This window comes from Lipomyces oligophaga (assembly GCF_038497815.1).
Source record: "Lipomyces oligophaga strain CBS 7107 unplaced genomic scaffold V1516scaffold_1, whole genome shotgun sequence".
Lineage (NCBI taxonomy): Eukaryota > Fungi > Ascomycota > Lipomycetes > Lipomycetales > Lipomycetaceae > Lipomyces > [Lipomyces] oligophaga.
This window is the reverse complement of record NW_027117785.1, coordinates 2339336-2355615: the sequence shown is the minus strand read 5'-3', so window position 1 is coordinate 2355615 and position 16280 is coordinate 2339336. Positions and strand designations below refer to the sequence as shown.

The 16280-nt window shown below is 41.1% G+C and overlaps 8 protein-coding genes and 1 non-coding gene across 9 annotated transcripts; 6 read left to right on the top strand and 3 right to left on the bottom strand.

Moving 5' to 3' along the window:
* Positions 1–393: 393 nt before the first annotated feature.
* On the top strand, positions 394–2496 carry V1516DRAFT_669781 (uncharacterized protein). Its single transcript, XM_066921241.1, has one exon. It carries the CDS (start codon positions 467–469, stop codon positions 2408–2410), a length of 1944 nt encoding a protein of 647 aa, XP_066780410.1. The 5' UTR covers positions 394–466; the 3' UTR covers positions 2411–2496.
* On the bottom strand, positions 2471–5695 carry V1516DRAFT_669780 (Cse1-domain-containing protein). Its single transcript, XM_066921240.1, has 4 exons — positions 5479–5695; positions 5286–5428; positions 4697–5236; positions 2471–4644 (listed from the first exon to the last, which is right to left on the bottom strand). The coding sequence occupies exons 1-4, from the start codon at positions 5552–5554 to the stop codon at positions 2479–2481; spliced, it is 2925 nt and encodes a 974-aa protein (XP_066780409.1). The 5' UTR covers positions 5555–5695; the 3' UTR covers positions 2471–2478.
* An 87-nt stretch (positions 5696–5782) lies between these two features.
* Positions 5783–8782, top strand: V1516DRAFT_669776 (telomere length regulation protein-domain-containing protein). The gene is made up of 4 exons (XM_066921239.1): positions 5783–6481; positions 6534–6830; positions 6878–6964; positions 7016–8782. The coding sequence occupies exons 1-4, from the start codon at positions 5842–5844 to the stop codon at positions 8629–8631; spliced, it is 2640 nt and encodes an 879-aa protein (XP_066780408.1). The 5' UTR covers positions 5783–5841; the 3' UTR covers positions 8632–8782.
* Positions 8783–8865: 83 nt separating this feature from the next.
* V1516DRAFT_108665 (P-loop containing nucleoside triphosphate hydrolase protein) lies at positions 8866–10305 on the top strand. The gene is made up of 4 exons (XM_066918591.1): positions 8866–9356; positions 9404–9494; positions 9556–10011; positions 10066–10305. Exons 1-4 carry the CDS (start codon positions 9099–9101, stop codon positions 10266–10268), a joined length of 1008 nt encoding a protein of 335 aa, XP_066780407.1. The 5' UTR covers positions 8866–9098; the 3' UTR covers positions 10269–10305.
* V1516DRAFT_646419 (Isy1-like splicing factor) lies at positions 9937–11299 on the bottom strand. Its single transcript, XM_066920190.1, has 4 exons — positions 11138–11299; positions 10957–11085; positions 10793–10905; positions 9937–10744 (listed from the first exon to the last, which is right to left on the bottom strand). The coding sequence occupies exons 1-4, from the start codon at positions 11205–11207 to the stop codon at positions 10343–10345; spliced, it is 714 nt and encodes a 237-aa protein (XP_066780406.1). The 5' UTR covers positions 11208–11299; the 3' UTR covers positions 9937–10342.
* Positions 11300–11380: 81 nt separating this feature from the next.
* V1516DRAFT_706041 (WD40-repeat-containing domain protein) lies at positions 11381–12718 on the top strand. The gene is made up of 6 exons (XM_066924156.1): positions 11381–11544; positions 11612–11651; positions 11705–11800; positions 11861–12088; positions 12140–12450; positions 12498–12718. The coding sequence occupies exons 1-6, from the start codon at positions 11418–11420 to the stop codon at positions 12632–12634; spliced, it is 939 nt and encodes a 312-aa protein (XP_066780405.1). The 5' UTR covers positions 11381–11417; the 3' UTR covers positions 12635–12718.
* Positions 12719–12767: 49 nt separating this feature from the next.
* On the top strand, positions 12768–13824 carry V1516DRAFT_669758 (uncharacterized protein). Its single transcript, XM_066921238.1, has 2 exons — positions 12768–13517; positions 13567–13824. The coding sequence occupies exons 1-2, from the start codon at positions 12798–12800 to the stop codon at positions 13726–13728; spliced, it is 882 nt and encodes a 293-aa protein (XP_066780404.1). The 5' UTR covers positions 12768–12797; the 3' UTR covers positions 13729–13824.
* V1516DRAFT_669755 (uncharacterized protein) lies at positions 13825–15992 on the top strand. The gene is made up of 5 exons (XM_066921237.1): positions 13825–14738; positions 14791–14970; positions 15019–15367; positions 15414–15634; positions 15682–15992. Exons 1-5 carry the CDS (start codon positions 14000–14002, stop codon positions 15828–15830), a joined length of 1638 nt encoding a protein of 545 aa, XP_066780403.1. The 5' UTR covers positions 13825–13999; the 3' UTR covers positions 15831–15992.
* A 10-nt stretch (positions 15993–16002) lies between these two features.
* On the bottom strand, positions 16003–16076 carry V1516DRAFT_t6. Its single transcript has one exon. It is a non-coding gene; the product is annotated as a tRNA-Val (tRNA).
* Positions 16077–16280: the final 204 nt, after the last annotated feature.

The window sequence follows — 16280 nt, the reverse complement described above, 5'->3', positions numbered from 1 at the left end:
CATACTTTCGGTTCTTTTCTGATTCATCTCAAGATTAAATCTAATCTTCTCCACATCCAGCTCTTCAGCTAACCAACAGTCTGAGCACGTGCTGCATCGCTTGTTAGATTGCTGGTTGTGGCGTTTGTAGATTAGGGACAATGGAGACAAGAAAAACCTTGGATTACGTAATAGGAATGATTATATAATACTATTCGATAAAGACTAAGCAACGGAGGTAAATCGCTGAAAAATATTTGACTCTTTTTAATATCAATAATTTCCAATATAACCTTACTTGCCAGCGGATATACTTGTCGAAGTGGTTTTCCATTTGTCCGTATAACCATTCTCTCCACCGTTGAATTACAATAAAACCTGCTGCATTATTAATTTTAATTTTTAGTTCCAGCTGTGTACTAATCGGCTTTAAAACTTTTGTAATTTCTTCGGAAAAAGCCAAAGAAATGCTAGTAAATACAATACAATGACTTATTTGGACGACCTACCTGGTGATGTATGGGTTCATATCTGCGCGCATCTCCAAGATTCGGACGTCGTGTCGTTGAAGTTGACTTCGAAGCGACTTCAGTCTCTAGTTTTACATCCGGAAATTTGGCGATGGCGATGCAAAGCTCGCTGGAACGAGTGGAAAAATATCGGCATTTGCCGGAAGCTGTACGGTTTGACTCATGACTACTCGGATATATCTGTGAGCATGTTGAGCATCACAATCGATTGGCATTCTCAATACGTGGGTCGCGCGAGACTTGATCGAAAAGCTACCGAATTGACGCGTTCGTACAAAGCCCATGAGATGTATGATATTACCTTTGACCAGCTCGTTGCTCTAGGTCAGGATGCGCTACCGCGACTCTATGCACTTTCTCAAGGTGAAATTGCAGACACTAAATTCATCTGTAACTCTGACCATCCCGATGTGGAATTCGATCAGTTTTGCTGGACAAGCTTCGGTAAGGTGAGAAGTCTTGCGGTAATGTATGTTGCTTCTCAGGCAGAAGGATTTATCCGCAGACGCTCAGCGATGGATATCTGGCTTGATGGAGCAACCGACCACAGGCATTCTGAGAAGATCGCGAGAACGAAGTCTGAACGGATTCTAGCTGCCGTGTCATATTTTGCAGGCAGTTCTCCTTCGGCTCAGTTATTGGCGGCGAATAGGCTTGTCAGACTTGCTAAAAAAGACTATCCGTTTCTGATGGAAGCAGATATAGGAGCCGATGAAGTTGCCAGAGCCCTGGTCGATCTATTTATCTCTTGCAATACACTTAAAGTTACTTCGCTGCCACTGGAGCAGGCTTCAAATGTTATCAATTTTCGATCTAATCAGTGGTCGACAGCATATTTATTCTGCGAGACTGCTCGACTACTAGGGTTCAAATGCACGTTGTATTCGTCTACCCTACTAAAACTATCGACACATAGTCCCGTTGCAAGGTTCAAATCAGCATATGTGAATTTATTGCTCGCGCAGAGTGGTAATTCTTATGAATGGGCAATTTCTTCACTGGGGCAGAGTCTAGGTGGCTTCTTCCAGCATCGGGTCGAGAAGTACGCATCGCCGTATTCGATATTGGTCGAAATTTGTTTCCTATTTTCGATGAATTATCAGGATGAATCTGTATCACAGAACTTCCAATTCAATGAACTTGGACATATCAACGGTCCATTCACAAATCCGATGCAAGGTATGTCCGTGCTGCGAATCCTAGATAACATTCTTCCTAAATTGGATTTTCGGATCTCAGCTGGTAGATTCCCGTTCTCGGTCTTGAACAGTCCTCTATATTCGCATTACGTCTTGCTAGATCAATTCAGGCGCGTTCTATACATGACATGCCGGCGAGAACTCGATCTCTATACCACAGATCAGTTCTATGCCGTTTTCGAGCAGGTCTCGAAGACACAAATCTCGTCGGTTGTTCGTGACCGCATTTCTATTGTCGGCCAAATGGCGCGTGATAGTATCGAGCACGATTTAAGAATCGGCCATATTCCTGAATATGGCAACTCTCTTGCAAGTCTTGATGCAGAGCCTGAACATGTCGAAGAAGGACCTTTTCGGATTGGCGAATTGGTATATAACCTGCATTATTCTCGATTAGCTGTCATTCTCTCGTCTTTTGTGATGCCTCGCCAGAGTTATCCACAGAGAGATAGAGATGAATTGTTTTATCGAGCTCTGCATTTTGGTGCCACGTACACCTACTCTGTCCGTCGCCAGAATCTCTGTGACTTCAAATCAGTGTTTGCTGGACATCAGCAATTTGAATTCTTACATGACCCTGTAAATTCACATCTCTACCATCGCATGGATCCTTTGACTACATTTTTGCGTGATCTCGGCTGTGTTTTCAACTCATTCGATCTTGAGACGTGCTCATTCTTACCACTGCCATATTCAATTTAGTAACGAGCTTAATCTACAAATGTAGAATGTTAAAAATAGTATATAATATATTAATATATAGTATAATATTAAGCCATAGCAACAAATTCATGCAGAGCATCTTGAATCTCCTGAGGGGCATTCTGAGGTAATTTCAGTCCACCGGACATGGATTTCTGGATCATTGAGCCCGTAAACTTCTTCAATGAGGAAATATCCGATGCAATCTCGGGCGCAGGATCAATGACACTGACAGAGACAGTCGCCAGCTTGGAAAAGGACGCGCTGAACACAACATCTTCATCTCCTCTATCAAGCGATAAATCATCCATGGGATCCGTACTCTCAAATACTCCAACTAGCGAATCTGATTTAATCGCATTGACTAGCCCCGAGAGTCCTATTTGCCATTTCGTCGGGTTTGACTGGAGGAATCCAGGCGCATCAAACAGAATCCGCGCAAGTCCTATCACAGCTACTTTTTTTTCGGCTGAAGAGTGAAGTTTCGACGTCGCAGGAACCACAAATGCGGTAAACACTTCTCCGAATATACCTGCTTGCGCTTGATCGACCAATCCAATACTAAAATTTGGACCGAGATTTTTCGCGGGATCCGTCACTGCTGATAAGAAATATACCAAATGCGCTACTCGAACGACTAGTTTCTCGGTTCGAGACGTCTGAAGCCTCTGCAAAATCAGCATCGCAATCTGTCGTGTATATTTCTGCAGATGTTCAATTGGAATGTAATATAACACATATTCTAATAGTTCGATGCCGAAATGGTCATTCAGTCTAGAGGACAGCAGTTTCTGGAAGACGCCTAAGACTGGCTCAATTAATCCTTCCGTGACGAAAATCTCAGGATTCCGGGAAAGCATACTCTCCAATAGGTGGGTCAACGCAGGTACATTGCCTTTAGTCTCCCATAACGATGGGGCTAATAACGGTCGCACCAGAGGCGCAAGGGCAGAGGGAAACGACGCATCACGAGGTGCAACATCTAAAAGCTGAGCTAAAAGCTGGAATACATACGGGATGAACTCAGTCACGTCTTGGCCCAAAATTTCCAAGAAAACAGGAATTAAAACAGAATCAAAGGATCCAGAGGGCTTACTAGGCGCTGCAAATCGAATTACTGCGCTCAATGATTCGAAGGTGTAATGCGTAAACTTAGGATTAGACGGATTCTTACTCGTCTCGGTGATGATCCCAACAAGGTGAGGTAATATTGCATCGGAATATCCCACTATAGATTCTTTCGCAGTAATTATCACCCTCATGCAACATCTCATCAGAAATTCATTCTCTGCCAGCTTCTCAGGAGTTTGGCCTTTTTCAATCAACCGGAATAGATTTATCAATAAATCTTCCGCAATGGGGGCAATATCGTTTTTGTCAAACTGCATCTGAGTCTTCTGGATCGAGTTTTTCATAGACAAAATTCGCTCAATAGTGATAGCTGCATATGTAAACACAACGTAATCCGGCGACAGAAACATACTCGAAAGGACCGGAAATGTTTCTGCTAACTGCTGCTTTGTGAGTTGGTTTCTGAAAGTATGAATAAATTTTATGGCATCGACTTTAAGAATTGACTGAATGTTTCCGGAAATTAAATCTGGTGCAACATTTTGAGAAAAGAATCCAACAACATCTAGTAATAAGTTTGTTGCCGAGACTCCAGAGGCTGTAACGGTACCTTTGACAGCAACAGACGAAAATAGATATACAGCAGTATCCTTTGATCGCCAGTTCTCAGTAGGATTGGCATTGTACTGCTGCAGATAATGCTGAACATATGACATGACAACTTCAGTAACAAGACTTTCAAACCGTTCCTTCAGTTCTCGTAAGAAATCTGTGGCCGCCCGACGACGAGTATCACTATCTGATCCTTCCAGATCCCGTCGCGTGTATTCAATCGGATCATCCTCAAAAAGTTCTTCGTCACTTGGACGGAGAGACATGTTCGGAAGAACAATCTTTTCCACAACTTGTTTCAAAATGTCTTCGGAGCCAAACATCTTTGCGCGCTCGGGTGATTTGCAGATAGCGGTCAAGAACCCTAACGCTTTACTGATTAAGACATCGTACTTTGGTTCCGGTCCCGTAGTGGTCAACAAGTTCCATGTAGTTTCTACAAAACTGGGAAGTAGATCTCGAAATACGTCGTCGTATCGCTGGGAGTAGAGCTGTATCAATTCGCATATAGAAGCTTTACTCTCTTCAAGCGGTCCTGATTCATCCTCATCCTAAAAAGACTTAGCGATCAAAACTGCAATACATCTAACCGTAAAAACTAACTTCAGTGATCAAAAGTGGGTTGGTATAGCTCAAATATTTGTGGACAAGACCCATTAGTAATGCAATATTATCTTCGAAAAACTCAGGAATATCCTGGCAATTCAGATCGAAATAAACCTTAAAGATCAGCTGCATAGAATGAAAAAGAGGAAGTAGGGCATCCTTATTGTTCTGATTCTGGCTAATCAGAGCGTCAGTCTGCTGAAATAAGCTCATAAAAGGAATGCAAAATTTGTCGAGAACAAGTTTGATCTCGGAAAACAGCGCATCAGATCTATAAAGAGGCCGCCATCGCTTGAAAATGGAATGGGCTACCTGAAGTACACCATTATTACTAACTACATCAGTTGAACTTAGACGAAAAACCAAATCATCAATCAACTCAGGCCATCGGTCGGGGAAATCACTGTCCGCTATAATACTGACGGATTCTCCGAGTTGAACTTGTAATGAAGTTGGAAGCGTGATCATCAGACCGATAATTTCCTTCTTCACGGCCTTGGCATCTTCGACAGGTATCAAATAATTCCTGTTTTCGTCCTGGATTTATTAATATTTCTTGCTTGTAGCCAAAAAAAAAATACCATACCGTCCATTTTCTTCGAATGAAGTTCTTAAAAAATAGCGCCCCAGCCAGTCGTGAAATCTGAGGTAAACTGCTCGTGGCTACCACATGAAGCAGAAGAATCGCAAATCCGGACTGTCCTTCATTTAATTTAAGAGTTGATTCCGCTTTCTTCAGGTTAGCGTCCTCAATCTCACAAAACAGATCTACTGTGTACCTTGTTTTGCTGTTGCCGGATTCAGTGACGACTCAAGCAGTGACGCGATCTGCTGAATCTCTTGAGCAGAAGCCATGTTCGACGCGTCGTTCGGAATTTTGAATGGAATGCAAATGCAACTGTCGAGTAATGCAGATCACAAATTGTAAGCAGACTATAGAGCCTTAAAAAATCGTCAGCCAAATTAATTCAATTGGACTATAAAGAGAAAATTGCAGTGGTCTTCGAAGAGGTTTGTTTACATTTTCACGCCGCAGGCTGTGATTTTCTCTCCATCAACCACCTCACTACAAATCAATCTGTACAAAAGTTTACTAAAAAAATAAAATCAATCTTATATTATTAATAAAATGACATTTCGAAATGTCAAATCAAGAGGATACTGTGGAAAAATTAAAAAATGCCACTTCTGCGTCTCAAATCAGGCTGATATTAATTAATTTGGCTGATAAATATGACAATTCTTTCTCAATTCCTGCTCCTATAGTTGTGACTCTAATTAATACCACGTTACCTCTGTATTACGATTCACTGAAACATCTGAGTGGGGACATAGACGAGCTGCTGCGGAAACTGTTAGCATCAGTGACCGGTATTAGCAGTTTGGTTGCTGCATGTGGAAATCTGTCTTCTCGACTGCAGGAAACTCCGCAAGATGATGCATTGCGACTATATTTAGAAACAATTTTCAGAGTATTATCTATCATGCTATTTCCTGGATTATTGAAGGAGCTGTTTATTCAGCTTCCAAGCGATCGCACGGGCTCTGCGTATTTACAGGAGCTCAATACAATATTTGGAGGAAGCAAGCTCTTGACCGTTCTGTCAGAGGCCTCTAGTTCGCTTGACATAACATCTTCAGATTCTTGGTCATGGATAATTGATGGTGAGAAATATGTCGGCTATCTAGCTCGGGAAATTATTATTTGTGGATCGACGAAAGCGGTGCCTCTTGACCGATTAGTTAGATTTTTGGCAAGAGTGATGAAACTGGGCTACCCAGGCAAGTATCTGATTAGATGTGAATTTCTAAAAATTTCTCTAATCTGTTCCAGATTTTTTATTTAACGAGATGATGAATAGACAGAACTTTAATTTTTTTGTGACCGTGATCAACTCATTCCAGCCTCTTGAAATGATGTCGTTTGTGAAGTTCTTTCTAAAATACGTTCACAAAAAATATTTAATCGTATCTGCGAATGAAAATTTTAAATTACGAATTTCCTCGATATCTCGAATTTTGATAGACACTATACCGTATAATCAAGATCGGATTTTTTTTAAGTACATTCAATTAAGTTCTGGAAATCTTCTCTTGATGAGGTCCTATGTTTTATGGCTTGTTTCTTTTGGTATGTTGTGCCATTGGTGAATAATCAGCTTTTTTTGACACTCATAGATGCCCAAGAACAAGTTTTCGAGACTACTGCTCGGCTTTGGGGAGACAAAATTTTTATCAAAAGCGAGCAGACTTCTCGGCAGGAAGGTAAGAGAAGTAGGGAGTGTCAAATACAAGAAAATTAACTCAAGGTCATAGTTTTGACCCAGATATTGCTGTTATTACTTTCTCATCTTTCTCAAGAATTCATTACGCGGTTTGCCCAAAGCAGTGTGTTTCTAGATGGGATTTCTCACCGACTGGAAGCAATGTCTTCCCCTCTTCGGTATATGGGAATGGCATTTGCTCAAGCGGTAAACTCTCGGGACTCTTCAGGAGTTAAATTAAATTTCAATGAGGTCAAGGGATTTTTGGAAGAATCTGATCAGTGGTCTCGTATGTTGGAAATATGTGATGAGCTGGATGAGCTGGATGACTCAAAAGTTTTGATATGGGACTGTCTTGAACCAGAAGAAAATCTTCATAAATATCAGAGTGATTTCCATCAGCTACTTCCCGAAGCAACTGCCGACCATATAGAACTTCCTGAATCGGATTCAGATAATGAAGAATCTGAGGATCACGATAACGAGTTTCCGCCGTTTAGCATTATTGATGACGGATCCGATGACTCTGACGATGATCCAACATTAAAGCGAGAATCGATAAGGGTGCCCGTGTACATGATTGATTTGATCGAATATTTAAACGAATCGGACGATACCAAGGCTATTAGAAAACATGAATTAGCTTTGCAATTTGCTGCAAAAATTATCTTAAGGAAAGCCTCATTTGGCCGGGAAATAGACATTACTGCGAAAGAATTGGCTTTGATTATTATTGGACTAAAGGATAATTTTGCCCTTCCAGATTTTGAACAGCGCCGACTAAGTGCAATGGTCGCTTTAATTGTGACAACTCCTGCAACTGTGGGGCCATTATATGCCGATCTTTTAACTTTTGGAGATTACTCTTTACAAGAACGACTTGTTATGCTCTCTGCTATGGCACTCGGTGCGCTACATTTGAGTGGGAGATCATTATACAATTTCGAGATAACGTTGGCAGATTTATTTCCCAGTAAATTGTTACCGTCAAATGTTCATACTCGATTCTCTTCTAGAGATGTGGCTATGGAGTTGGCGCACTATGGGTCCTCGTATATTGAAGATTCTGTCAAATCGATCCAGTCTAATGCTACGAGAGAGACTGTCAATAATGCTCTATTCCTAGATCCGGGCGTTAAATTTATTTCTAGTCGATTACGACGCGAACGGCAAAATCAGTCACTTGACTCTAAACAGAACGTCTTAGCTCGACTAGCAGGACCAAATTTTTTTTTACCTCTTGTCGCAAGCTATAAATATTTCATGAAATCGATAGTTCGGAACTCATTTGGGGCCCTGTTACTTAGTCATTATATTAAAACACTGGCCATCGTTCTCAGCTGCAGTTATCCTTCATCGCCGGATATTTTCGACATGTCTCGAGAGCTATTAGTGATTTTGTCCTCAATCGAGCGTAATGGTGCAGAACCGTCTGTTTTGGAGGCAGTATTCACTGCAGTCCTCGTAATTATGGAAGTCAATGATCAGGATGTGTTAGTAGACTCGTTTTCGCGTCAATTGGTTGATATGAAGGAGTATCTTGAAGCCACTTGGGAAACCATAGGTGACGATCAGGCGCGGAATCTGGCGGCGGGATTGTTGGTAAAAATTTCGGAGCTACTTGCGAAATGGCAGCGCAGATTAATTGGTCAGGGCTCGATTATGTGATTTGATCGGAGTGGGCTCACTTCATTTTCTTATCTGGTTGACTTGGCATTGTATTGTAGTTATATTTGTGGTTGATTCGTTCCGTTCTGTATATAAATTGAAAGACGACTTCGTCATTGCCTGCTGATTTAGTTTTGTTAACGGAATGAGCTCATATACTCTGTAAATAGCCAGCCACCCATTAGTTCACCTCTAGGTTCTGTGGGATTATCATCTCATTTTAGTTCAACAGAAAATATAATCTGAAAATCGTAGAAAAGTGAAATGTTTGGATACAGCACATTCCAAATAGCTTTACAGTTCAAACTGCATCGTCCTGGGATATCTTAACTACTTGATACTAATAAATCGTTGCAGCAGCTACAAATGAGCGCCTCGCAGTGTTTTAACTCCCATTGTCCAAAAGTTCAACTACTAAAACCGTCAGTCTTCATCGTTATTTGCTCAATATTACAAAATCTGGATAAATGTCAGCAAAAGGAGTGACTTTCATTCCTCGAGAGACATTTCCAAACTATCGGATACCGAGGTCATATTTTCTTGGTCACCATGCGAAAACGATATCGCGCATGCGGTCAATGATCCGGCATGTGGATCTGATTTTTGAGATTCGAGATGCACGAGCACCGTTTACGACTCGGAACCCGGTATTCGACGATATAATAGCTCTCAGAAGTAAAGTTGTGGTTTATACAAAGACCGACATGAGTGCGATACCAGAGTCGGTAAAAATATTTTTTGTCAATCTGTGGTTTTCATCTGACTGGTTTAGAAATTCGCAGAGTGGCACAAGGGAGAGGAATTTTGTTTGTTAAACGCGAGAAACCCAAGATCTTCAATGGCTCTGCTGGGTTTGGCAGAAAGTATGATGGTTCTCTAGATCCAAAAACAACGAAAACTGAGAACGAAGATTGACATATCTAGAACATGCTTGGGCAAAGCAACGTGAACAGAGTAGCGAAGTAGATATTACTGCAGATACAGGGTTGACTACAATGATTATGGGTATGCCAAACGTGGGAAAAAGTACTTTGCTCAACTCTCTTCGAGTTAGTGGGACCGGGAATGAGACCAAAGCTGCACAAACAGGTGCAATGGCTGGAATTACTCGGGCAATACCTACACTTGTAACTATATCTAAAGAACCAAAAATAATGCTTTATGATACACCGGGGATTTCCATTCCTCGGGCCATGGATCAAAATACAATGCTCATTCTGACACTGCTTGGATGTACAAAGACTTCCATGGTAGATGCTCAGATACAAGCTGATTTCCTCTTGTATCATTTAAATCGGATAGATCCTAAATTATACAACGCGTATAGTGATCCGACAAACGATATTGAGGAGTTCTTAATGAGCTACTGTAAGCGAAGAAGTAAGTACGATTTATTTCGAACAAAAATCCAACTAGATAGCTAATAATATACAGGAATGAGAAGTCGTGGTGGATACCCTGATTTCGAGGGCGCATCATTGCAGTGGGTCGAGAATTGGCGAACAGGTCGAGAAGGAAAAATAGCTTATGACGACTGGCAAGATCCAGGCATTTACGAGAAATGGCAAGATCAAACCAGACTGAGACAAAGACGAGATGTTAGTCGGCCGAATATCAAAAATATGAAGATAGTCTAAACAGAATGAGGTCTTCGAGGTGAAAGGTAAATATGTTACAATAATACAATAATGAGCAACTGCGGTCATAGTCATTATGATTCCGCAGTCAGATTATATCGATCCATAATCCGTTGCTTCCTTCTCTCAAGCAGCCAAGTTTCGACTTGGTTCCGGTTAGGTATAGATGTCGGCCGTTCGATGCTGACCCAATCTTCAGGTGGATCGGTTGAATTTCGATGCAGACTTTGGGTTCGATTTTTCTCCACAGCTTCTTCGTGTAGTAATAAATTCTGGTCTTCTTCGTCTCGATATCCGTAATAGTCGGCATTAAGATCGGTATTGTAAGAGTTTATTTGGTTCTGTGTTGAATCATCCGGCTTTATAGGCATTAAAAGTTCTTTCACCCCTGGCAATTCTCTTGCTCGACCAAAATATTTGTAACCCCGAGTAGAAGGTAGTTCTCGTCCTTCGTCGTCAAACATTCTCACGGCCCGCTGAATAATTAGTAATTTCAGCTCATCCAACAGCAGAGTATCACTCACACTATAATTAGGTCCGCCTAATTCTCTAATTCGAGCCTCCCAAGCATATTTTTCTCTCATCATCTTGTTGATCTCATCATTTAGATCTCGTATCTCATAATTCGAAAGGCTCTCTGGACATGTTAATCCTTGCAGATGTTTCCTGTATGTCATATTCAACTCACCGTCCTGAATCTTCGAGACCTTCCGACTGATTTCTCTGACCAACTGATTTCGCCACTTTTCACACTGTACTACCGAATCAACTGTTGAAACGACTCGAGGACGGCGTTGTCGTCCAAGATCCATGATACCTGTTGCGTCGTTAGGCCATTGGAAACGTACAATGTTCCTTACATAACTTACCCATCTCAGCAGCTTCCTGCTCCCGAAATCGGTAAAGCATTGACTGCGCCTTCTCACTGTTTCTCGACATTTTGTTTTTTTTCCGATACTGTACTGATTATTTGTGAACTCAATTAATAATTAACGTAAAACTTGCAATGTATAAATAATATCATTTTGGGAAGTTAGAAGATCGCACACTGGGGCTGGTGTACGTCTGGAGATCTCCACAACACCAATCTAAAAATCTAACAAATTGTATAATATCGCTACATATCAAACAGACAGGAGAAACCCGTTAATGACAAGTATTTTGAGTTCGCGATACGTGCCATTGACGTGTACTGGGCACTCTAGGCCGGTGACTGATTTGTGCTTTTCGAGTCGATTTGAAGATGGAAGTTATTACTTGATTAGTGCATGTAAAGGTTTGTTCTATGGATTGTTGTGGTTAAATGAAGTATCTTTGGTATTACAGCATATTAACTGTCGTAGATGGTGCTCCCATGCTTCGCGATGGAGTTACAGGTGACTGGTAAGGAATGTTCGAGTTGCATAGTTCATAGGAGATTACTGAAGTCTCTGGAGGATTGGAACATTCACAGGACATCAAGGAGCGACTTGGTCTGCAGCATTCAGTTTAGATGCCTCGCATTCAGTTACGGCTAGTGCGGATTTTTCTGCGTATGTTAATTATTCTTGAATTGAGCGTGAAATTAGACTGAAGCTAATGTGGATTTGTAGAAAAGTATGGGAAACCACGACTGGAAAAGTGTTGAATACATTTCCTCATAAGCATGTTGTTCGCACCGCTCAATTTATACCAGCTCAGTCGGCTCCTCCATTTGTGATCACTGCCGGACATGAAAAGCTGATTCGTATCTGGGACGTTGCAAGCTCAACCTCAAATCTAGTTATGGCGTGGCAAGGATCAGAATCTACAATCAAATATTCCTTATGGATTGACCAAAGGTATTCAGAGTCCATATATTGATTTGTACGTATAGTGCTAATTATATATAGCACCGTAGTAACAGCAGGTGATGACAAGACAGTCACTTGGTGGGACTTGCGTACCAAGAACCATAAGATTGAGTCTGTTATCCTGGAAGGTCCTATTTCTCAACTTGAAGTACGAAATGGCATAATCAGTATTGCATCTGGACATTCGGTTTCATTTTTTCATGCCGGAAATCGAAGATTGATGCAGAAGAAAGCGGTTTCATACGGAACGTCTTCTGCTTCATTGCACCCATTCTTGAAGAAATTTGCGACAGGCTCTTCGACAGATACATGGGTCCGAATCCATGATCTTGATTCCGGAGAATTACTAGGTAAGCAGTTCAAATATTTAGTAATGCAAAAAGCTAATGATCAAAAGACACGTTGAAAGGGCATCATGGTCCTGTTCATTCATTATCGTATTCTCCCGATGGACAAATTCTTTCTACTGGTGGCGAAGACGGCACTATTCGTCTCTGGCGAAGTGAGCCTGGTCCTTATGGCCTATGGACTTAATCTTCAGAATAATAACATCATATTGCATTGTACTTAATTGGTAATGAGTTGTGTAAATATCTATCTACACTTTTGTTTTTATAAACCTCTGTAGTCTGCCCTAAGCCTATGTTTATTTTAGCAAACGCGTGAACATGTAAATACGCAATCCGGATCAACACTAATGGACAAAATCGCTTTTCTGTCGCAAATAAGGAATTACGTTGATTTGAATTATGTAGCCAATTATGAAGAATCCAGTAGGGGACTGACGGCAAAGTTCCCTGTCCTCGACGTGGAACTGGACTTGAGTGAAGCTGCTGATATGCTTGGAGCAGATATTGGTCGGTCGAGACCTTTCACTCAAAAAAAAAAATATGAAGCACGCGAAGAAGATCTGAGTTCAAAAGAAATTCCCGAAGAGGATGGATCTATAGATACGAATATAGATAAATATCTAGAACAGATAAGGGCATTTCAGACTCAAAGATTGATTGCAAATGGCAACTCTCTATCAGCATATTTACAGACAGAAATAAATACACTTAAAAAGCAAATTCACTTCGAAGAAGCATTATCGAATGAAATGCAAATTACAAACAAACTACTAGAAGAACGAGTTTACGAATTGCGAAACGCGCAAAACTACAATGTAAATCAAAATGATACAGTGGAGCAAATGATTGGACAACTCGAGAAAACTAAGTCCGAAAAAGAATCAAAACTTGTGTCTTTAATGCTTTCGGTTCGAAAATTAATCGATTCTGAGATTTCGCAGATGCTCGTGAGCCAGGAGACAGAAGATCATGTACATTCATCGAGAAAGCGGAAGAACGGTCGTGATTCTACATCGATTTTAAATCGCCAGAAAGAAATCGCACGAGAGGCTAAGCTTTTACTAGAGGCAAGTCATTATTTTTTCATCTTCGATCCTATCAGAGTTAACAAGTTAGAATTTGCTAAATGCTGAGTTCGACGACCGAGATCCAGGCTGGGTTCCAATTAGTGATCCCGATAATGCAGCTGTTGATCTGCTAATTCGTTCAGATTTAGCGCTCCTAAATCCCGACGATGTTAAACAAATCAGACTACGAGATTTTTCGAAAGCCCTATAACTTCATTAATTTTGATGAAACAACGTACAGTTACGTAATCACCCTCTAATATAGAATATGCCTTACCCTATGATTCTTGGAATTTTAAGCTGTATACAATTACATTATATCATGATTAACAGTTTGCTAATCAGCATTATTTTTAAAGCTTATTGTTGATAGGATTCAAATACTCATTTGTACGAATATATAGAAGCTGTAGAAATTTTTGAGATCTGTTGGCTTACCGATCTCAATACTCATTCTATCAGTTTTCATCTTGTCGAATATTATGAGTGAAGCTAATTCGGAACTGGAACCTGCAACCGCAGCTGAACTTATTTCTGAAAATTCTCAGCCTTCTAAGTTTGGAGATATGGAGCAAACAGATTCAGTCAAAGCAACTCAAGCGGAAGAAACGGTCAAGCTTGCCAATTCAGCCGAGTTTGGGGAGCCTGTCAAACCCACTGTGGGAGATCAACAACCAGATGACAAACTACCACAAAACCAGGAAGGCCAAGAAGTATCGTCAGTCACAGAGAGCTCGCTGGTTGAGCAGAATATTCTTATACCAAGTATAGAGTCTATTTTAGGCTTGACGGTGCCTTCAACAACTGGCAATGCCACGCCTGCCGCACCTACGCTGCCTGGTTTGAATGCGACAGCTACGAATTCTACGGAGTTCAATTCAAACCAAAAGCATCCCTTTTTTTTCACCGATGATGATGCTGCTGCTGCTACCAATTCCAATATAGGCTCTGAGAGTGATGGCGAAGAAGACGAAGGCGAAGAAGAAGAGGAGAGTGATGACGGATACGATCCTGAAGAAGATGCTAAATTGCCAATTGGACAGTCAACATCAAATATTTCTGAAGCACAGAATGACAAATTATCTGACTCGCATGTAGATCTAAAAGCACCTTTTACTGTCGAAGAAACGTCACAATATGACGCGTTTTTAAAAGATGAGGCCGAAACAGTTCAACGAGGGGACTGGGAACGTTTTCCTGTAGGTGCAAGACTATTCATAGGTATGTACGTTAGTCTTTTGGTGGATCATTCTCGAGAGTTAACCTGTTGAAGGAAATCTTCCTAGCGAGGCAGTACAAAAAAAAACCTTGTTTAGAGTATTTAATAAGTACGGGAAGCTAGCGCAGATATCTATCAAACAAGCGTATGGATTTGTGCAGTTTTACAGCGCAGAAGACTGCTCTCAAGCTATTGCAGTTGAACAGGGTGTTTTAGTGGAAGGACGTAGACTTCGTGAGTATACCATAATTTTGTCACTATTCTCCGTCTGATAAATTCTAGATCTTGAAGTGTCGAAACCTCAAGCCCGTAAAGAAAGAAATGCGCCACGGGAAAAATCATATGGCCGTCGAAGTCCTTCTCCTAGAGGCAAATCACGAATTGGCGGTAACGGAGGATCCAGTTCAGGCTCATATGGCAGCTATTTAAGTCAAGACGGCCCAGACTACGGTTCAAGACGAGGAGACCGACGTGATAAATCTCCAAGACGAGGGCGAGAACGAGAATATCGCGAGCGGTCGCCACCTCGACGAAATCGATCGCCATCCCCTGTTTTAGAGTGGCCGCTACCTCGAAGACGCCCTGAAGACGTTCCCGATTGTCAGATTCTCGTAGCGGATAAGCTCGATCGGTAAGACTCACTCTGCCAAATTTTTTTAATGTCTAATTGGAAGTAGAAATTTTGTTTGGTATGTTCGTAAGGCTTTCGAAGACCGATTTGTGAAGGTAGATGTCTTGGACGTATCTCCGAATTTGTCAATGTCCGCTACTGTTCGACAAATGATCGTCGAAGGAATTTCCGGAGTTGTCGTTTTGAACTTGAATCTTCAGGAACATTCGAAAGTTTCTATGCAGGTTTTTGAGCGTACATCTGGTTCAAACTCTGTTCGTTATGATGGTTAGTACTACATTCATCTCAAAGTATACGAACTAACTCTTTGATAGAATACGTCGATATTGAACCGTCCGTAGCAGCTGAAATTATTGTTCGCGCGAAGCAGAAGAATTTGACTCAGTCTGCTTCCGTAAATGCTGCAGCTAATCCAGCGTTGGCTCAGTATTTGTTGGCTTCACTGGCTCAACAACGAAATTAAATTGTTTGCATGTGGAAATGCCAATGTATTTAGCGGCATTGTAGTATTATGATGTATTACAACGAGAATAGTTCTCAATTTTATATTTCTTCATAAATAATACCAAAGATTTGAATTACTCGACAGACAGTAAAGACAATCAAAAAGAAAATTGAATTAAGGATAAAAAAATTGATTCGACCCAGGATCGAACTGGGGACGTTCTGCGTGTTAAGCAGATGCCATAACCGACTAGACCATCGAACCAATCCGTGTTTCGTAATATTTTGCAGCTTCACAGAATTCAGAGAAAAATATGGGAATAGCGGATCTTTGTTCGTCGTACTTGGTTAATCTTATCAAATATTGCAGTTACTTGCGAGAACCGAATCTAGAAATAATAGACTGGAAATCTAAATTTGATGCATCGAATTATGGTTGATCTTATGTTTAGCTGATGGTGGCTGGCTA